The sequence below is a fragment of the Myodes glareolus genome, chromosome 25, assembly GCF_982192425.1.
Source record: "Myodes glareolus chromosome 25, mMyoGla1.1, whole genome shotgun sequence".
In the NCBI taxonomy this organism is placed as follows: domain Eukaryota; kingdom Metazoa; phylum Chordata; class Mammalia; order Rodentia; family Cricetidae; genus Myodes; species Myodes glareolus.
This window is the reverse complement of record NC_142050.1, coordinates 40,241,072-40,262,743: the sequence shown is the minus strand read 5'-3', so window position 1 is coordinate 40,262,743 and position 21,672 is coordinate 40,241,072. Positions and strand designations below refer to the sequence as shown.

The window sequence follows — 21,672 nt, the reverse complement described above, 5'->3', positions numbered from 1 at the left end:
AACAAATTCCACAGGAGTGGGACTGAACCAGCTACCTAGGCTGGAGTAGGCCTGAGGAAGCAAGTTCCATGGGAGCAGGAGCTGGGAGCCAATCCAGTCCGGGGACACTGGTGGAGCAGGACTGATCCAGTGACCTGACCCAGAGCAGACCTGAGACAGCAAACTCTACTGGAACAGGCACAGGGGAGTAATCTATGAGCGAGTGAGCCACAGCCAGAGACTGCTGAAGGCCTGGACGTGAATCCAGGACCTTCAAGGGAGTACACCTAAGCCAGGACCCCTGTGGGTCTGGGCATGAGTCTAGGACCTCCGAGGTACTAGGCCTGAGCCAGGACCTCTGTCAGTCTGGGCATGAATCTGGGACCTCCGATAGAGAATGCAGGAACCAGGCATCTCTGCGAGGCCAGGCATGAGTCTGGAACCTCAGAGGGAGTAGGCCTGAATCAGGACATCTGTGGGTATGGGCATTGGTCTGGGGCATCAAAGGGAATAGGCAGGAACCAGAAACATCTGCAGGTCCAAGCATGAGTCTGGGTCCTCTGAGGGCGTAAGCCTGACCCAAGCCCTCTGCGGGTTTGGCCACATCTGAGTCTAAGAACTCTTGAGGGAGTAGACTGGAGCCAGAGACCTTTGCAGGACCAGCTACAAGCCAGGAACTTCTGCAAGAGGGGATCCAGACCAGGATTTACAGATACAGGTCAAAGACAGTAACCGAGGCTAATGTAGACCTGAGACAGCAAACTCCAAGGGAGCAGAACAAACTCCCAGGAGCGCTGAGCTATCTCCAGGAACAGGGAGTTACTGTCAGGTTAACTAGAACTGTGAAACTGACTGTACCACGAGGAACAATCATCTGAGCTTTGGATTCACTGGCACCTAGAAGATTAATCAACAGAATCTCAAACAGCCCCTATTAGAGGAAAAGGTGAGTAGAAAAAATAAGAACACACACAACACCACAAAGAGCAACATGACACCAGTAAAAACCAAAGACCCTATAACAGCACGACTTGAACAACCAAATATAGATGAAGCAGAAGAAAATGACCTACAAAATAACTACAGAGGAATGTTTGAAACTCTTAAAGAGGAAATCCCTTAATATAAGTGAACTCAACTCACCTATAAAAAGGAACAGACTAACAGAATCCATCTCTCTTCTGCATATAAGAAACACACCTCAACTGCAAAGACAGACATCATCTCAGAATAACGGGCTGGGAAAAAATTTTCCAATCAAATGGAACTAAGAAATAAGCGGGTGTAGCTATCCTAATATCTAACAAAATAGATTTCAAGCTAAAATTAATCAAAAGAGACAAAGGTCGGGACTGGAGAGATGGCTTAGTGGTTAAGAGCATTGCCTGCTCTTCCAAAGGTCCTGAGTTCAATTCCCGGCAACCACGTGGTGGCTCACAACCATCTGTAATGAGGTCTGGCGCCCTCTTCTAGCCTGCAGACATACACACAGACACAATATTGTATACATAATAAATAAATAAATATTTTTAAAAAAGAGACAAAGGTCATTTCATATTAGTCACAGGAAAAATCCATCAAGAGGAAATTTCAATACTGAACATCTATGCCCCAAATACAAGGACAACCTTATATGTAAAAGAAACACTTCTAAAGCTTAAACCATATATTAAACTCCACGCACCAATAGTGGGAGACATCAATACTCCCCTCTCACCACTGGTCAGGTCAATCAGACAAATAAATGAACAGAGAAACAAGAGAGCTAACAGATGCTATGACTCAAATGGACTTAACAGACATTTATAGAACATTCCATCCAAACAAAAAAGAATATACCTTCTTCTCAGCACCTCATGGAACCTTCTCAAAAATTGACCATATACTCGGTAGCAAAGCAAACCTCAACAAATACAAAAAAATTGGAATAACCCAATGTACCTTATCAGATCACCACGGTTTAAAACTAGAAGTCAACAGCAATACTAATTCCAGAAAACCCACAAAAACATGGAAATTAAATAATGCTCATCTGAATCACCAATGAGTCAAGGAAGAAATGGAGAAATTAAAGACTTCCTAAAATTCAATGAAAATGACCACACAACATGGCCGAATTCATAGGACACAATGGACACAATGAAAACAGTGTTAAGAGGAAAGTTCATAGCACTAAATGCCTACATAAAGAAGCTGTAAAAATCCCACACTAGTGGATTAACAGAACATTTGAAAACTCTAGAACAAAAAGAAGCAAACTCACCTAAGAAAACCAGACGGCTGGAAATAATCAAATTGAGAGCTGAAATCAACAAAATAGAAACAAAGAAAACAATACAAAGAATCAATGAAACAAAGAGTTGCTTCTTCGAGAAAATCAATAAAATAGACAAACCTTTATCCAAACTAACCAAAAGTCAAGAAAGAATATCCAAATTAACAAAATCAGAAATGAAAAGGGGGGACATAATACCAGACACGGAGGAAATACAGAGAATCGTCAGGTCATATTTCAAAAACCTGTACTCCACAAAAATTGGAAAACTTAAAGAAAATGGGCAACTTTCTGGATAAATATCACTTACCAAAATTACATCAAGGCCAGATAAGCAAATTGAGCAGACCTATAACTGCTGAAAAAATAGAAGCAAACAGTCATCAAAAGTCTCCCAACCAAAAAAGCCCAGAACCAGATGGTTTCAGCTCAGAATTCTACAAGACTTTCAAAGAAGGACTAATACCAATACTCCTCAAATTATTTCACACAATAGAAATAGAAGGAAATTGCCAAACTCTTTTTATGAGGCTACAATTACCCTGATACCCAAGCCACAGAAAGACACTACTAAAAAAGAAAATTACAGACCAATCTCACTCATGAACATTGGTGCAAAAATACTAAATAAAATACTGGCAAATTGAATCCAAGAACACATCAGAACCATCATCCACCATGATCAAGTCGGCTTCATCCCAGAGATGCAGGGATGGTCATACAAAAATCTGTCAATGTAATCAACCATATAAACAAGCTGAAAAAATAAAAACTACATGATCATCTCATTAGATCCCGAAAAAACTTTGACAAAATACAACACCCCTTCATGATAAAGGTCTTGGAGAGAGCAGGGATACAAGGAACATACCTAAACATAATAAAGGCAATAGACAGCAAGCCAACAGCCAACATCAAACTAAATGGAGAGAAACTATCAGTGATTCCACTGAAATCAGGAACAAGACAAGGTTGTCAACTCTCTCTGTATCTATTCAATATAGTTCTTGAGGTCCTGGCTAGAGCAATAAGACACCAAAAGGAGATCAAGGGGATACAAATTGGAAAAGAAGAAGTCAAACTCTTCCTGTTTGCTGATGTTATGATAGTTTACATAAAAAATCCCAAAAATTCTACCAAGGAACTTCTAAGACTCATAAACACTTTCAGTAATGTAGCATGATGCAAGATTAACTGGAAAAAAAAAATCAGTAGCCCTCGTGTACACAGATGAGAAAAGGGCTGGGGAAGAAATCAGAAAAACAATAACCTTCACAATAGCCACAAATAGCATAAAATATCTCAGAGTAACTCTAGCCAAACAAGTGGAATAATTGTATGACAAGAACTTTAAATCTTTGAAGAAAGAAGTTGAAGAAGACAGCAGAAAGTGGAAAGATCTCTCATGCTGTTCGGTAGGCAGAATTAACATAGTAAAATGGCAATATTACCAAAAGCAATTTACAGATTCAATGCATTGTCCATTAAAATCACAGAAAAATTCTTCACAAACCTCAACAGAAATATACTCAATTTCAAATGAAAAAGCAAAAAACCCAGAATAGCCAAAACAAATCTGTACAATAAAAGATCTTCTGGAGGCATCACAACCCCTGACTTCAAACTCTACTCAAAGTTATAGTACTGAAAATCATCTGGTATTGGCATAAGAATAGACAGGTGAATCAATGGAACCAAATCAAAGAACCAGATATTAATCCACACGTTTTCGAACACCTGATTTTTGACAAAAAAGCAAAAATTATCAAATGGAAAAAAGAAAGGATATTTAACAAATGGTGCTGGCATAACTGGATATCAACGTGTAGAAGAATGAAAATAGACCCATATCTATCACCATGTACAAAACTCAAGTCCAAATAGATCAAAGACCTCAACATAAAGCCAGCCACACTGAACCTCATAGAAGAGAAAGTAGGAAGTACATTTGAATGCATTGGCACAGGGAACCACTTCCTAAATATAACCCCAGCAGCACAGACACTGAGAGAAACAATTAATAAATGGGATCTCCTGAAACTGAAAAGCTTCTGTAAAGCATAGGACACGGTCAATAAGACAAAACAACAGACTACAGAATGGGAAAAGATCTTCACTAACCCCACATCAGACAGAGGCCTAATCTCCAAAATATACACTGAACTCAAGAAAATGGTCATTAAAAGAACAAATAATCAAATGAAAAAATGGAGTACAGACCTAAACAGAGAACTCTCAACAGAGGAATCTAAAATGGCTGAAAGACACTCAAGGAAATGTTCAACATCCTTAGTCATCAGAGAAATGAAAATCAAAACAACTCTGAGATTCCATCTTACACCTGTAAGAATGGCCAAGATCAAAAACATTGATGACAACTTATGCTGGAGAGGATGTGGGGTAAAGGGAACACTTCTGCATTGCTGGTGGGAATGCAAGCTGGTACAACCCCTTTGGATGTCAATGTGGCGATTTTTCAGAAAATTAGGAAACAACCTTCCTCAAGACCCAGCAATACCACTTTGGGGTATATATCCAAAGGATGCTCAATCATGCCACAAGACATGTTCTCAACTATGTTCAGAGCAACACTGTTTGCCATAGCCAGAACCTGGAAACAACCCAAATTCCCCTCGACCAAAAAATGGATAAGAAAAATGTGATACATTTACACAAAGGAGTACTACACAACAGAAAAAAAAATGACATCTTGAATTTTGCAGGAAAATGGATGGAGCTAGAAAACATCATTTTGAATATGGTTACCTAGACACAGAAAGACAATTATCACATGGACTCACTCATAAGTGGTTTCTAAACATAAAGCAAAGAAAACCAGGCTAGAAATCACAATCCAAGAGAACCTAGACAACAATGAGTTCACTAAGAGAGACTTACATAAATCTAATTTACATGGGCAGTAGAAAAAGACAAGATCTCCTGAGTAAATTGGGAGCATGGGGACCTTGGCAGAGGGTTGAAGGTGAGGGGAGAGACAGGGAGGGGAGCAGAGAAAAATGTAGAGCTCAATAAAATAAAAATAAAAAGATAAAAACAGAAACAAAAAAAGAGAGAGGAAGATGAAAGTGGCAGATTCTGAAAGGAGAAAATAGGATATAAAATGAGAAAACCAGAGCGAGAGAGCAAAGAGAAGCTGGCAAAAGGCTTAGCTGATTAAAGCTGTCCTTGGTTCCCATCAGGTGTCCCAGTGTGGGCCCAGCATCAGAACACTCTTCCCACATAAGTTAGTATGACATCAAAACGCAGAAGTTTCTGATTACTGAACAGTATAGAATAAACACAAGTGGGGATTTATGTGAATAATTGGTCAGTTTGAGTGACGATTGCAAAAGCTGAAGTTACTTAGGATGTAACAGACTGGGCAGAGGTCTGGTGTGTTCTTAGCATTTCAGGGAATTATGAATGATTAAACAGCTTGAGGTAGGTTGTGGCCATGCACACCTTTAATCCCAGTAATCAGGAGGCAGAGACAGGTCTAACTTTGAGTTCAAGGTAAGCCTGGTTACAGAGGAAGTTACAGGACATGGAGGGCTACATAGAAAAACCCATTTAACAACAAGAAAACAAAAAGAAGTAAAATAAAACTTTAAGCAATAAAAATTTAAGCAATGTCTACAGGTCATAAGAGCAAGACCAGAGACTGCCTAGTTTTAATGCTGCTGGCGTGTGTAGCTGGACTCACATTAAATATTTGAACTCAGCTGGGCAGTTTGCTGCTTCCCCCTGACTCCCCGGGTGTCCACTGTTACAGTGCCCCTGGCTGGCCGGAGATAGCTAAATGCCAAGCTGATTCATTGCTAAGTCTACTGTGTTAAGTCTACTGTCTCTGATAGACATGCAGGTTTGTTGGGTAAGAGGAAGGGGAGACTGTCTCCTTCATCTGCCCCACAGTAGCCCCACTGTGCACAGTAGCCCCACTATGCTCTGGCAGAGTTGGGAGGGCTGAAAACCCAGGAAGAGCTCTTCTTTCCCAGCCTATGGCGTGGGCTGCATACAATCATAGGTCATGGTACAGCAACACTGGCCAGGTAGACGCAGACCCAGAAATGTCTTGTTAGTGGCATCAGGTTTATTTTATGGGAATGCAGAACGTAAGGCTTTCCAAAAGGCACTTGTGAGGCACAGAAGTAAAGGCAGCCACAGCCAAGGCAGACTCCTGTCTGAGCCCACAGGGTCACGGAAGTCAGCTTTGTCAAATGGAGAACTTGAAGTTCACTTCTTAAGGAATCTTAAAGTCTGGCATATTGGGCTGTAGGCACAGGGCCCATCCACTTCTCTCCTACATAAAGAAAATCACAGAAGTGTATGTATGGTTCTCAGACATGTTTGCAGCAGGAGATGGTCCCAAAAAGCCCTAGGGCCTTCCAGGACCTATTTGGCTTCAAGGTGTAGAAGGCTTTTTACTCTCCTATGGGAAAGACTTCTCACCCCCATCAGCACCGACCCTGATCAGCACTAACTGTATAAACCTTGTGTGTTGGAAATACTAGGAACTTCTGTTGTTCTGATTATCAGATTAAATGAGTGTTGGTCTTGTGTCAAAAGCTCAAGAGAATGGAAACTTGAACTTACCCAGCAGGTAAGCTAGCAACTCCATGCGGTCAGAACCAAATAACATGTAGGTGTTACCGTCTATATGGGCAACAGTGGTGGGCAGCCCAAAGGCCTAGAGAAAACAGAGTAGGAAGGAAGGTGACAGAGCAGGTGCTTATTAGGCTGAGGTTGAATGTGCTGGGAACACAGAACAAAGCAGATAAAGTGTTTGCAAAGAGTCTTGTTGGCCTCAGGCATCTTCTCTGCTAAACTTCTATGGCACATAGCTTCTTATTTTTAACCCCCCCCCCATCTACCTCCTTTCCTTCCTTGACTAGGCTTAGGGGGAGAGAGGGAGCAGATGAGGTGCTGCACACGAGCTGAGGACACCTTAGGATGGGGAGCAAGAGCACTCATGTGGACATTCCTTCTCCACCTTCAGGCTGGGAAAGGGGATACACTTGGAGTTACTCACCCCATAATTGCAGGCCGCATCAGTGGTCTCCTTGAGCTTGTTCTTCACCTGTGCTGTGGAGATTTTCTCCAGAAAGTGTTGGGCTTGCTCTGTGGACATTCCTGCCTTCTCTGCAGCCTAGGGAGACAAGGAAGAGCCATTCCCCAGATGGTGACATCCATCTTTCTGGGGGTGACACTGGTCTCTTCTGGTGATGTCAGTGTATTGCCCAGGTTGAGAAGCTACACCTTGACCTATAAACTCTGTCTCTGACAGTTCAATGAGAGAGTTGTTGAGCATCAGGGGAGTGGATAAGTCACTGAGAGAAGTGGGTTGTTAGAAAGATTTGATAAATATTAAATATAAGCAGGCTAAAATCATACAGGCACACATATGTTTTTAGGAACTAGATATAGACACTAGAGGGAAAACTCGCCATTCTTTGCATATCTATACGAGAGTGATTCTATGTCTCATGTGTTGAGAGAATAAGTGTCAACTATCATCCATATACAGGAGGAAAAGGACATTTCGAGTTTCTTGACTTCATCCTCTAGGACATCTGACTTTGAAATGCCCATCCCCCTCTGGCATGCACTTCCATATTTCAGTCTTTTCCATTTACTTCTCATTGAGCATCTGTTCAATTTTCACTTGTTGCTATCTTTCTGGCTGTGTAAAGTCTCCTGCCTAGTTATAGATTAGTGACATTTTCATTGTGAGTCTCTGGAGACTTGTGAATGGAAGCTCCATCCTTCCCACCCTGGTCCTCTCTACGGTACTGACTATTTCACTTCTCTCGCTAATTCTATTTTATACATGTATTGTTCACAGTAGACATAGTCGTTGTTGCTAGGGATTGAACTCGGGCCTCGGGTAGATTAAGCATGCACTCCACAGCAGAGCTACAACCCTATCCCATGGAAATTCTTCAAAGACTCCTCTTAGTTCCAACTTCATGGTAATTTGTACCTCCAACTTCATGGTATTTTTTCCCCCCAGACACAGACATTTCTTTCTAAGTCTCTAAGAACCTTTTATGTTCTCAGATTCCCTGTGGCATTAGCATGGGGTGGTCCAGTCCAGACACTCACAGCCAGGATGCTCTGGGACTCCGTGATGTCTTCATCCTGAGGAGAAGAGAACACTTAGCAGGAAGGAGATGGCAGAGAGAGGAGTAGGGCAGCAGGATCCTGTCTCTGGAAAACCCCCTGAAATGGGTCAGAATGCCATCCAACTAACGTCCCTTCCCTCCAGGCTTCAAAGTGCAGCTCTTACTCGAGACCAAATACGCATCCACAGCTCTCTGGACACCTTCTCCAGCATCTCTGGTTGCTCCATGCTCACAGCAGTGAGGAAGCGTATGGCATTTAGACTCCCTGTGGGGCACAGGCACATAGAGCTAAGATTCTGATTCCAATGTCCTGATAGAGGATCCTCTCATCCTTACTTGTGACACCACTCCCCCACAAGCCCCAGGGCCCAGTCACCTGTAGTCTTTAATCCCAGTCTCTCATATGGGTTTACTAAGCTCAGCCCTTGTTTCTGTCCATTCCTCACTTTTGATGAGCTGATACTGGGTGGATGTCCCAAGAAAGGCACTAGGTCTGCCAACCTCTTCTGACTCTTTTATTTATTTACTTACTTCTTTACCTATTTATTTCATTTCCATTTCCTCTGATACTGGAGTTATAGAGAGTTGTGAACCACCATGTGGGTGCTGGGAATCAAATCGGGTCCTCTGGAAGAGCAATCAGTGCTCTTAACTGCTGAGCCATCACTCCAAACCTCTCCTCACCTTTCTTCAAAATCACATTGTAGAAATCCTTGGGTATGCTGATGGGAACCTGGAAGTGTTGCCCCAGGAGAGGCATCTCTTTGTACATGTATTGGCCTTTTCGGGGAACCATAGCTGGTGGTTTGTTTCCTGTCAGTGGAGAGTTAGACAACTTTGAGAGAAGATATGAAGGTCTCAGGCTTGAGAATCCTCCCATAGAGGGCAAACCTCTAGCTTAGGATGTCTGAGCACAGAATACAACCCTCTTGCCCAGTTGGGAGGACTTCTTCTGGCCTACCGCTGTCGTTCATGATCCCACCGAGGAAAGCAGGACACAGCTGCAGCTTGATGTTCCAGAGGTGTTGGTACCTGCACAGGACCTACCAGTACAGAGAAGAAAGGGAGCCCGTGTGGTATTTGGAGAAGACAAGTTGCTCATGTGGCCTACAGGGCTGTCTCCTGGCTCTAAGTGCCGAACAGGGACCTCCTTGGTTTAAAAGGACAAAAACTCTCAGCAATTTGAGACAGATACTAGAATATGGATTCTAGTATGTGGTTTCCACCCTGTATAGCAGAGATTCTCAACCTAAGGGTTGCAACCCTTTGTGGAAGGTGGAGGGAGGTCAAAGGATCCTTTCATATCGTCCGCACATCACATATTCTGCATATCATATATTTGCATTATGATTCATTACAGTAGTAAAATTACAGTTATAAAGTAGCAACAAAATAATTTTTATGAGAAACTGTATGAAAGAGTCGCAGCATTAGCCAGGTTGAGAACACTGCTGTGGAGCAAACTAGCGCCCCTGATTCTCTCCCCTCCCCCCCAAAAAATCTTGCGTCCTTGGAGTTGTTCTTGTTCTTTCTAAGGCCGGTGAGAAGAGAATGTTGACCTTCGGAAAGCAGGATCCTACTTAGAGACGCAGCCCGTTTAAAGGCAGAAAGTGAACATTGGCCCGGGAACAGTTTGTGCTAGTCCTAGCATTGCTGGTATCTTTGGAAATTTCTGCAGCCCTTCCCCAGTGCCCGGCTGTGCAATCGCCCAGGCAGTCCTGGCGGCTTCCCTGTTTCACCTCAAAGCCCAGCCAGGAGTACGGGGACAGAACGTCGTAGTACAGTTCCAGAGTTCGCCGCGCCGGCCCCATACTGCAGAGGAGGAAGAAAGCTAACGTGAAGCTGTTGTCTGCAGGAAGACCCAATGTATCAGCAGCAAGCAGCCAATTCCAGCCTGTGGACAGTAGGAGGGACCGCTGAGGGCCCTAGTGCGCAGCCTCAGGGACAGAGCCCGCCCCGCGGGGCGGGCCCAGGGGTGTAGCTCGATTGACCAATGATTGAGCGCTGCAGACCACAAGGACGGAGAAAGGAAGGTCTGGGCAGAAGAGCCTCTCAGGTGTGCACAGGCTCTATACAGCTCTGGAACTTTATCTCTCTAGCAAAGAGGCAGTACACAAGGATACGAATTCGGTGGAACGAAGGGGTTATAAGAAATGTAACTATAGCATTTCTTGTCAGGTGTAGGACGTTGTAAAGACTGAGGCAGGATGGAAGTTCTGAATTACATCTTTTCTTGTGTTCACTTTCTCAGAGATTATCACAATGGCCGAAACGGATCTAACAATTCTCATAGTGGCCTTTTCTTATCTTCATCTCATGAATTACAACACACATAAGTGATGCTTGAAATTGCAGATGATATCAAACTCCACACACTATGTATTTGTCTGCACATGGATTTGTATGGGGTTTAACATATAAATTTGGCACATTAATGATGAATAATATAATAACCATAATATACCAATCTAAAAACTTATGTCTTGTTTTGATAAAAGTGTTGCTTTAAAATAGTACTTCGGTACTACAATACTTGATCTGATAATGGAGGTGACCAATGAAAAGGAGGCAGGTAGTGTACACATTGTGGACCTTTGTGGGCACGGTGAACATGCCAACGAAGAAGGCTCAGGACTTCATCAGTTACTATTATTGTTTATTTATTTATGTTCTTTGAGTCAGGGTCTCTCTATATAGTTGTGTCTATCCTGGAACTCGCTGAATCAGCTTGTCCTTGTATTTAGACAGATTCCCTGTTTGTACCTCCTAAGTGATGCCTTTAAAGGCATGCAACATCACACCTGGCTCTGTTGTCATGTATTATTGTGTGTTTGTATAATATGTATGTGTGTGGCGTGTGTGTGTGTGTGTGTGTGTGTGTGTGTGTGTGTGTGTGTATCTGCCCGAGTACACATGTAGCCTCAGAATCTTTACATGAGTGTCCAGAATTAAACTTAGGTGACCAGACTTACAAGGTCTGGAAGCAAGCCCCTTTACCTGTTGATTCGTCTCACCAGCCCTCATCACCTTATTCTAGAGGCAAACATTCGATGGTTTATTGTTTTGTTTCCATTTGCCAACGTTAGACCATGTTTACTCAGGGAAGTGAAGCCATGGGAAGTGAACTTTAGATAAGGGAAGCACTATTGTGGTCCAAGTAGTGCACCTGTTATGGCCTAGGGAAGAACATGCACAATGACAGCTTCCAGAAGTTATGGCAAGATAGTGCAACTCAGAGAGTTAATGCCTGGTGTGTCAACTACTTGGTATGTCTGATCCTAAGGTCTCTGAAAACAAGCCACAAAACTTTTAAACATGGAGGAAATTTTAATGTAATTTTTGAGACAGTGTTAGTAGGACTAAAGGCCTCACTTCTGCAATGATTGTTGGGGAATTTTAGTTTGCTTATAGGTGATATTTTCTGCAATTAAGTGTATGTATTTTAAATCTCATTTAATCTGTTTCATTAGCTGAGAAGCACATAAAACATTTCACTTCTTATTTGTATTCACAAGGAAACCATCACAAGCTATCTCAGTACAAACAGAAAATCTCTCCCTTGCCTGGAAAATGCTAAGTTTAGTTGGAATGTCGCCCATGGGGCCACCGGTTAAATGCTCTCAGTTCCAAGGTTTGTGCTTTAGCGATGCTATAACGATGTGGTGGGAACATCACGAGGTAAGACCTGGGGTCTTCAGGTCATGAGAGCAGCACAATTTCCTTAGCTGGGATCCTAGATTTTCTCAAAAGGGAAAACTAATCTGAATGTGAGTATTCATATATCTCTTCTTCCTTACTACAAATGGCTCCTGTTGCTCTGTCTTCTACATGTTGGACATCACCTCATATGCTAAACCAAAAAAATAAATTTTTCATTCCACAAGTGGCTTTTGTTAGGTATTTTATCACAGCCAGAGGAATCCTAACAAAGACAGAGATCATTGTAGAAGGGTTTGTCCTTGCAGGGTCCAGAGACCCTTGAGTCAAGCTTCTTCCTTTCCTGGTGAGAAGAGAGCAGCCTCTCCCCATTCAACCTTAACCTAGTACGCTATCCATAATTAATACGTTACTATCTCAATGCCTTTGCTGCAGTATTCTTACAATGACATGTTAAAGTCAGATTATATATAGATTAATAATTTCCCAATCAATATTATCGCCTAAGAATGTCTAGTGTTCTTAAAAATTCTCCATACATAAAAGTTTTGATGTGGGATGCACTATTTCCTGAATGAATCAATGTTATCGAAGCACCCTATTGCTGTTAGATGTTTAAACACCAAAAATTAAAAAGAATTCTAAACCAGGAATCCTATGGTTACCAAATTTTTGACAAAGGTGGAGAAAACATGCAGTGGGCAAACGATAGCCTATTCAACACATGATGCTGGCAGATCTGGACATCCATCCATCTGCAGAGGACGAAACTGCGTGTGAATCTTTCACCTTGTACAAAAATCAAAGACCTTAAAACCTAGAACACTGAAGCTTCTAGAGAAAATCATAGGGAACGCTATAGATATTGGAATAGGCAGGAACTTCCTGCACAGAATTCCAGCAGCTTAGCCCAAGAATCAACATAAGAACTACGGGAAATTTAAGAATTTCTCTATAGCAAAAGGAATTATCAGCAGAGCCAACAAACAGCCCACAGAATGGGAGAAAATCTGTACTTAAGACTGGAAGCTATGAGTCAGAATTTTACAAAGAATTCCCAAAATTAAACACCAATAAAACAAAATTGTCAATCAAGAAATGGTCTAATGAAATGGGTGGTTCTCAAATGAGGACATGCAAGTGGCAAATTAGTGTTTTTACGTTTTCAATAGCCCTAGTTATCAGGAATACTTAAATTAGGAGTACTCTAAAATACTGAATGTAGCAACGTCATCAAGAAATTTGACAAATGTTGGAAAATATGTGGGGAAATGGAACCCTTATTCTTGGCTGGAGGGAGTGCAGATTCATACACCATTATGGAAGCCATTTTGGTGATTCTTCAAATATTACAAATAAAACTGTCATATGATCCAGATACACCACTTCTGGGCTTATACTCAAAGGACTCCATATCCTACTGCAGAGACACTTCACATCCATGTTTATTGATGCTCTATATTCACCATGTATAGGAAATGTAACCAACCTAAGTATCCATCAATAAATGAACAAACCATGAAACTGTGGTACATATACAATATGGAGTATTATTTAGCTACAAACAAAAAAATTATGAAATTTTCAGACAATTATAGGACCTGGAACATACATTAAGCAAGATTATCCAAATTAAAAAAAAACTACATGTTCTTCCTCATATATAGACCCCAGCATATAATGTAAATATGTGTGTAAATGGTTAGTAGTGGATATTGTGGTTTAAAAGAAAAATGGCCACCATGGGCTTACGTATTTGAACACTTGTTTTCAGTTGGTAGCACTGTTTGAGGAGATGTAACCTTGCCTGTAGCATGAATTATAAAAACCCAGAGACAGAAATTGGGGTTCAACCCCAAAACCAGAATAGCAAGGTAGCCAAGCTACTAGAGAAGCTTTACCTGTACCAAGGTAAGTGGACTGCAGACTAAGCAGCCCAAGCCTCTCTCTCCTCTCATTTCATATTCCCTCTAGGACTGGGATATAAGGCATATGACTCCCTAGCACTGGGATTAAAGGTGCAGGCCACCACTACCTGGGTTTGTTTCTGTTTTGATCTTGTGTAGCACAGGGTAGCCTTGAACTCACAGAGATCCATCTGCCTCTGTCTCCCAAAACATGGGATTAAAGGTGTGTGTCACCATTGCCTGACTTCTAGTGCCTTTAGCTTTGCCTCTGGTACTCTGGCAAGATTTATTTACTAAAATACAAATAATACACCACTATACTTGGCAGCTGAAATACATCACCACAGTTGAGTTTTGAGGGATTATAACCTTACCCCATTTTTTTTCTTGCACCCTCGGGTTCCTGTATGCTATAGGATGATCTCACAGTTTCCTGCTCTGGCTGCCTGTTGCTCCATCTCCCTTCCATTAGGGACTCTTCCTGGGCAGCCATAAACCAAAATAAGCTCCTTTTTTTTTCTAGCAGTTGCTTTCAGTCATCATATTTACCAAACAGCAAAGTAGCTAATACAGTCTAAAGCTGAGGAAGGAGAGGATCATATTAGGTGATGGGGGAGGAAGGGATGCAGACTAAAGGTCATACAAGTCATGAAAGAAAATATTTATTTTTTCTTTATAGTTTCAGTTTTTTCAAAGTTTTTTTCTAGCGCTTTAAACTGTCTATTAAAGTACCTAGACCAGTTTTTACATTTCATAGTAATCCAATATATGTTTCTCCTTTGAAACAGTAACTGTGAAAGTTGAGCTTTCTTTTTGATTCCATTGACCTTTAGCCCAATAGGAACAAGACACGACTGGGTCCCGAACTCATTTGTCACACTGACCCACGTAGGGCAAGTGATTAAAAGATATTTTGAGGTGAGGTGCAGGAAACATGAAATTGGCCTGGCCTAGCTGCCCTAGAGGTTTTCCAGGTTAGAGTCCATGGCCCCTGGGGCACTGTGTGCCTTTCAGTTCCTGAGAAACCAGGGCACGCCCCTGGGTAGTGAAGCATTCAGACCTGTGTTTATCTGTATGTTATCTTAGAAGTGAAGCAAGCATGGAAGCTTGACAGGACAACTCATTTTAGAAATTAATTTTTTGTGCCCTTCATAGCTTATAAAAGTGATTATATCCTGGCAACTACAATTGTATTGATTCTTTGCATTTGTCACTATATTCTGTTTCTGATAAGAGTATTAAAAAGTCTCATTGTTCTCAGTAGATGTTGTCACAGTCTGTGTCTTGCTATCATTTCTCCAACCCAAACCTGGTTTACTTTCTTGTTGACTATATCAGGAAACCTTGACCTGGTAAGTAATCATACAGTGAGGGATTTTGTAAATTGAAATTTCTTTTTTCTTCTGTTGAAGATGCTAGTAAATTATTCTATTGTGGTATTTAGTATATAAACCTTTGTAATGCATAAAGTATGCTTTTGAAATAAAAAACTAAATTACATTAATTTGTGTCTGTATGTGTGACCAGGTATGTACAACAGTGCACTGTGTGTGTGGACTGATTCAAAGACAACTTTCAAGACTCAATTTTCTCTTTTCATTGTGAAGGCTCTAAGTGATCAGCTCAGGGCATCAGGCTTGGCAGTTAGCACCTTTACCCACTGGGCCATCCCAGTGGCCTAGACAAAGTGCTTGGATGAGAAGACAACACGAAGAAACACATCTTTATCCCTACACTCACTCTTGTCCGTGTAACGCTAATGTATACAAAGCTCCTCATCGCCTTACCTTGGCCTTATGTTTGCAAAGATTGGAAGTCTTCACATTTTTTATTTTATGTGAGCTGTGTGTCCCATAAGGCTCCTTTGCAGAAGGGAATAGTGTATGTGAGATGCACTTCTGAGTTTACACCATCGTGAACCTGGGCAAAGTTGATTTTGGAACCCAGCAGATGCAGGGATCATGGAAGAGAAGCTGGAAGTGCAGGGTCTCCAGGAGAAAATAGGATAAAGAATGAGAAAAACCAGACAGAGAGTAAAGGGAAGCTGGCAAAAGGCTTAGCTGATTTATAGCTCTCCTTGGTTCCCATCAGGTGTCCCAGTATGGGCCCAGCATCAGAACACTCTTCCCACATTAGTTTGATATCAAAACGCAGAAGTTTCTGACTCCTGGACAGTAGAAAATAAACACAAGTGGGGATTTAGGTGAATAATTGGTCAGTTTGAGGAACGAGTGCAAAAGCTGAAGTTACTTAGGATGTAACGGATTGGACACAGAGGTCTGGTGTGTTCTCAGCATTTCAGGGAATTATGAATGATCAGACAGCTTGAGGTAGCTTGTGGCCGTGCACACATTGAATCCCAGTAATCAGGAGGCAGAGACAGGTATATCTCTGAACTGACGTCAGTCTATTTTATAGAGGGAATTCCAGAACACCAAGGGCTACATAGAAAACCCCATTTAACAACAACAAGAAGAAAAGAAGGAAAAGAAAAATAGGACAGAAAATAGAAAAATGTAATAATGTATACAGGTCATAAGAGCAAGACCAGAGACTGCCTAGTTTTAGTGCTGCTGGCCTGTATAGCTGGACTCACATTAAATAACTGAGCTCAGCTGAACAGTTTGCTACTTCCCCCACTGCCCACTGTTACAGGGTCCCTGGCCATACTCCTCTCCCAGTGCCCCTGGCTGGTAGAGACAGCTAAATGCCAAGCAGATACATTGCTGAGTCTACTGTGTTTAGTCTAATGTCTCTGTTAGACATGCAGGTTTGTTGGGTAAGAGGAAGGGGAGACTGTCTCCTGCATCTGCCCCACAGTAGCCCCACTGTGCACAGTAGCCCCACTGTGCTCTGGCAGAGTTGGGAGGGCTGAAAACCCAGGAAGAGCTCTTCTTTCCCAGCCTATGGCGTGGGCTGCATACAATCATAGGTCATGGTACAGCAACACTGGCCAGGTAGACACAGACCCAGAAATGTCTTGTTAGTGGCATCAGGTTTATTTTATGGAAATGCAGAACGTAAGGCTTTACAAAAGGCACTTGTGAGGCACAGAAGTAAAGGCAGCCACAGCCAAGGCAGACTCCTGTCTGAGCCCACAGGGTCACGGAAGTCAGCTTTGTCAAATGGAGAACTTGAAGTTCACTTCTTAAGGAATCTTAAAGTCTGGCATATTGGGCTGTAGGTGCAGGACCCATCCACTTCTCTCCTACATAAAGAAAATCACAGATGTGTTTATATGATCTAACACAGGTTAGCAGCAGAAAGACCGTCCCAAAGAGCCCTAGGGCCTTCCAGGACCCGTTAGGCTTCAACATATAGGAGGCTTTCCCTTCTCCTATGGGGAAGACTTATGACCCCTATTTAACCCTGGTCAGATCCAACTGTATAAGTCTTCATTGTTGGAAATACTAGCAACACGTGTTGTTGTTCTGGTAACCGGGTATCACTGTGTTGGGCTTGTGTCAAAAGCTCAAAAGAATGGGAATCTGAACTTACCCAGCAGGTAAGCTAGCAACTCCATGCGATCAGAACCAAACAACATGTAGGTTTTACCATCTACGTGGGCAACAGTGGTGGGCAGCCCAAAGGCCTAAAGAAAACAGAGTAGGAAGGAAGGTGACAGAGCAGGTGCTTATTAGGCTGAGGTTGAATATGCTGGGAACACAGAACAAAGCAGATAAAGTGTTTGCAAAGAGTCTTGTTGGCCTCAGGCATCTTCTCTGCTAAACTTCCATGGTGCGTAGCTTCTTATTTTTAAAACCCCCCATCTACCTCCTTTCCTCCTTGACTAGGCTTAGGGGGAGGGAGGGAGCAGATGAGGTGCTGCACACGAGCTGAGGACACCTTAGGATGGGGAGCAAGAGCACTCATGTGGACATTCCTTCTCCACCTTCAGGCTGGGAATGGGGATACACTTGGAGTTACTCACCCCATAATTGCAGGCTGCTTCGGTGGTCTCCTTGAGCTTGTTCTTCACCTGTGCTGTGGAGATTTTCTCCAGAAAGCGTTGGGCTTGCTCTGTGGACATTCCTGCCTTCTCTGCAGCCTAGGGAGACAAGGAAGAGCCATTCCCCAGATGGTGACATTGGCCTTTCTGGGAATGACACTGGTCTCTTCTGGTGATGTCAGTGTACAGTCCAGGTTTAGAAACTACACCTTGACCTATAAGCCCCTGTCTCTGATAGTTTAATGAGAGAGTTGTTGAGCATCAGGGGAGTGGATAAGTCACTGAGAGAAGTGGGCTGTGAGAAAGATTTGTTAAATATTAAGTACAAGCAGGCTAAATCATACATGTGCAAATATAAGTTTTTAGGATCTATATATAGACACTAGAGGATAAAGTAGGCATTTATTGCATATCCCACATAGGAGTAATTCGATATCCCATGTGTTGAGAGATTAAGTGTCAACTACCATTCATATACAGGAGGAAGTGTTCATTTCGAGTCTCTTGACTTCATCCTACAGGACACCTGACTTTGACAGTCCCATCCCCGTCTGGCGTGCACTTCCATATTTGAGCCCTTTCCATCTATTTCTCACTGAGCATCTTTTTATTCTCACTTGTCCGTTATCTCTCTGGCTGTGTAAAGTCTTCCGCTTGGTAGTAGTCATAGATTAGTGATGTTTGCATTGTGAGTCTCTGTAGACTTGTGGATGGAAGGCTTCGTCCTCGCCACACTGGTCCTCTCTATGGTACTGACTATTTCATTTCTCTAATTCCATTTTATACATGTACTGTCCACGGTAGACACTGTCGTTATTGCTAGGGATTAAACTTGGGTTTCAGACAGATGAAGCATGCACTCCACAGCAGAGCTACAACCCTATCCCATGGAAATTCTTCAAAGACTCCTTTTAGTTCCAACTTCATGGTAATTTGTACCCCCAGACACAGACATTTCTTTCTAAGTTTCTAAGAACCTTCTGTGTTCTCAGATTCCCTGTGGCATTAGCATGGGGTGGTCCAGTCCAGACACTCACAGCCAGGATGCTCTGGGACTCCGTGATGTCTTCATCCTGGGGAGAAGAGAACACTTAGCAGGAAGGAGATGGCAGAGAGAGGAGTAGGGCAGCAGGATCCTGTCTCTGGAAAACCCCCTGAAATGGGTCAGAATGCCATCCAACTAACTGTCCCTTCCCTCCAGGCTTCAAAGTGCAGCTCTTACTCGAGACCAAATACGCATCCACAGCTCTCTGGACACCTTCTCCAGCATCTCTGGTTGCTCCATGCTCACAGCAGTGAGGAAGCGCATGGCATTTAGACTCCCTGTGGGGCACAGGCACATAGAGCTAAGATTCTGATTCCAATGTCCTGATAGAGGATCATCTCATCCTTACTTGTGACACCACTCCCCCACAAGCCCCAGGGCCCAATCACCTGCAGTCTTTAATCCCAGTCTCTCATATGGGTTTACTAAGCTCAGCTCTTGTTTCTGCCCATTCCTTACTTTTGATGAGCTGATACTGGGTGGATGTCCTAAGAAAGCCCTGACTAATCTATTCTCCACTAGATCTGCCAACCTCTTCTGACACATTTATTTATTTACTTACTTATTCACCTATTTATTTTATTTCTATTTCCTCTAATACTGGAGTTATAGAGAGTTGAAACCACAATGTGGGACTGGAAATCCAATCGGGTCCTGTGAAACAGCAATCAGTGCTCTTAAGTGCCGAGGCGAGCAAAGCTGTTGCTCCAAATCCGTCCTCACCTTTCTTAACAATCACACCAAAGAAATCCTTGGGTATGCTGATGGGAACCTGGAAGTGTTGTCTCAGGAGAGGCATCTCTTTGTTCACGTATTGGCCTTTTCGGGGAACCATACCTGGTGGTTTGTTTCCTGTCAGTGGAGAGTTAGACAACTTTGAGAGAAGATATGAAGGTCTCAGGCTGGGGGAATCCTCCCATAGAGGGCAAACCTCTAGCTTAGGATGTCTGAGCACAGAATACAACCCTCTTGCCCAGCTGGGAGGACTTCTTCTGACCTACCGCTGTCGGTCATGATCCCACCGAGGAAAGCAGGACGCAGCTGCAGCTTGATGTTCCAGAGGTGTTGGTACCTGCACAGGACCTACCAGTACAGAGAAGAAAGGGAGCCCGTGTGGTATTTGGAGAAGACAAGTTGCTCATGTGGCCTACAGGGCTGTCTCCTGGCTCTAAGTGCCGAACAGGGATGACTACTCATACTGACCTCCTTGGTTTAAAAGGACAAAACTCCCAGCAATTTGAGACAGATACTAGAGTATGCATTCTAGTATGTGGTTTCCACCGTGCATAGCAGGGGTTCTCAACCTGTGCATAGTGACCCTTTGGCGGTAGGAGGTCAAAGGATCCTTTCATAGGGGTCGAACATCAGATATTCTGCATATCATAGATTTACATTATGATTCAGAACAGCAGCAAAATTACAGTTATAAAGTAGCAACAAAATAATTTTATGAGGAACTGTGTGAAAGAGTCGCAGCATTAGCTAGGTTGAGAACCGCTGCTGTGGAGCATCCTAGGGGCCCCTCTTCTCCCACCAAGCTTGTGTTCTTGGAGTTGTCCCTGTTCTTCCCAGGGCCTGTCCGAAGAGAATGTTGACCTTAGGAAACGATGACCCTACTTAGAGACCCAGTCCGTTTAAAGGCACAAAGTGAAATTTGGTCCTAGAACAGCCTGTGCTTGTCCTACCCATAAGGGTATCTTTGGAAATTTCTGCAGCCCTTCCCCAGTGCCCTGCTGTGCAATCGCCCAGGCAGTCCTGGCGGCTTCCCTGCTTCACCTCAAAGCCCAGCCAGGAGTACGGGGACAGAACGTCGTAGAACAGTTCCAGAGTTCGCCGCGCCGGCCCCATACTGCAGAGGAGGAAGAAAGCTAACGTGAAGCTGTTGTCTGCAGAAAGACCCCAGTGTCAGCAGCAAGCAGCCAATTCCAGCCTGTGGCCTGCAGGTAGGACCGCTGAGGGCCCTAGTGCGCAGCCTCCGGGACAGAGCCCGCCCCATGGGGCGGGCCCAGGGGTGTAGCTCGATTGACCAATGACTGAGCGCTGCAGACCACAAGGGCGATAAGGGCGGAGAAAGGAAGGTCTGGGCAGAAGAGCCTCTCAGGTGTGCACAGGCTCTAGACAGCTCTGGAACTTTATCTCTCTAGCAAAGAGGGAGTACACAGGGATACGAGTTCGGTGCGACGAAAGGGTTATAATAAATGTAGCTATTATTTCTTGTCGGGTGCAAGACCTTGTAAAGACTGTGGCAGGGTGGAAGCTCTGAATTACATGTTTTCTTGTGTTCACGTTCTCAGAGATTAGCATAATGGCCGGAACAAATCTAGAATCCACATAGTGGCCTTTCCCTTTCTTCATCCTATATATTACAACCCACAGAGGAGATGCTTAAATTTCAGATAATATGAAACTCTACACACTATGTTTTCTTCTGTACATAGATTTATATGGGGTTTAACATATAAATTTGGCACATTAATGATGAATAATATAATAACCACAGCATACTATACTAAAAATTTGTGTCTTGTTATAATAAAATTAGTATTTCAGTACTACAGCCCTTGATCTGATAATCAGGTGATGATCACTGAAAAGCGGCGGGTAGTTTATACATTGCGGACCATTGTGGACACACTGAACATCCCAAGAGAGAAGGCACAGGACTTCATCAGCTACTATTATTTATTTATGTTCTTTGAGTCAGGTCCTCTATAGAGCCATGTCTGTCTTGGAACTCA

At 43.0% G+C, this 21,672-nt stretch overlaps 2 protein-coding genes across 4 annotated transcripts; both read right to left on the bottom strand.

The window, feature by feature from the left end:
- Positions 1-6,324: 6,324 nt before the first annotated feature.
- On the bottom strand, positions 6,325-10,307 carry LOC146889639 (glutathione S-transferase kappa 1-like). 2 transcript variants are annotated; one of them, XM_087901671.1, is made up of 8 exons: positions 10,116-10,307; positions 9,302-9,419; positions 9,061-9,189; positions 8,541-8,641; positions 8,357-8,392; positions 7,284-7,400; positions 6,848-6,941; positions 6,325-6,554 (listed from the first exon to the last, which is right to left on the bottom strand). In XM_087901671.1, the coding sequence occupies exons 1-8, from the start codon at positions 10,185-10,187 to the stop codon at positions 6,505-6,507; spliced, it is 717 nt and encodes a 238-aa protein (XP_087757797.1). In that variant the 5' UTR covers positions 10,188-10,307; the 3' UTR covers positions 6,325-6,504. The 2 variants fall into 2 exon arrangements, with proteins under 2 accessions (XP_087757797.1, XP_087757798.1); XM_087901672.1 differs by having other exon boundaries at positions 9,338-9,419; positions 10,116-10,305.
- Positions 10,308-16,918: 6,611 nt separating this feature from the next.
- Positions 16,919-20,915, bottom strand: LOC146889638 (glutathione S-transferase kappa 1-like). Of its 2 annotated transcripts, none has more exons than XM_087901673.1 (8): positions 20,711-20,915; positions 19,936-20,017; positions 19,658-19,786; positions 19,112-19,212; positions 18,867-18,962; positions 17,872-17,988; positions 17,439-17,532; positions 16,919-17,148 (listed from the first exon to the last, which is right to left on the bottom strand). In XM_087901673.1, the coding sequence occupies exons 1-8, from the start codon at positions 20,780-20,782 to the stop codon at positions 17,099-17,101; spliced, it is 741 nt and encodes a 246-aa protein (XP_087757799.1). In that variant the 5' UTR covers positions 20,783-20,915; the 3' UTR covers positions 16,919-17,098. The 2 variants fall into 2 exon arrangements, with proteins under 2 accessions (XP_087757799.1, XP_085539793.2); XM_085683667.2 differs by having other exon boundaries at positions 18,927-18,962; positions 20,711-20,912.
- Between the last annotated feature and the right edge of the window lie 757 nt (positions 20,916-21,672).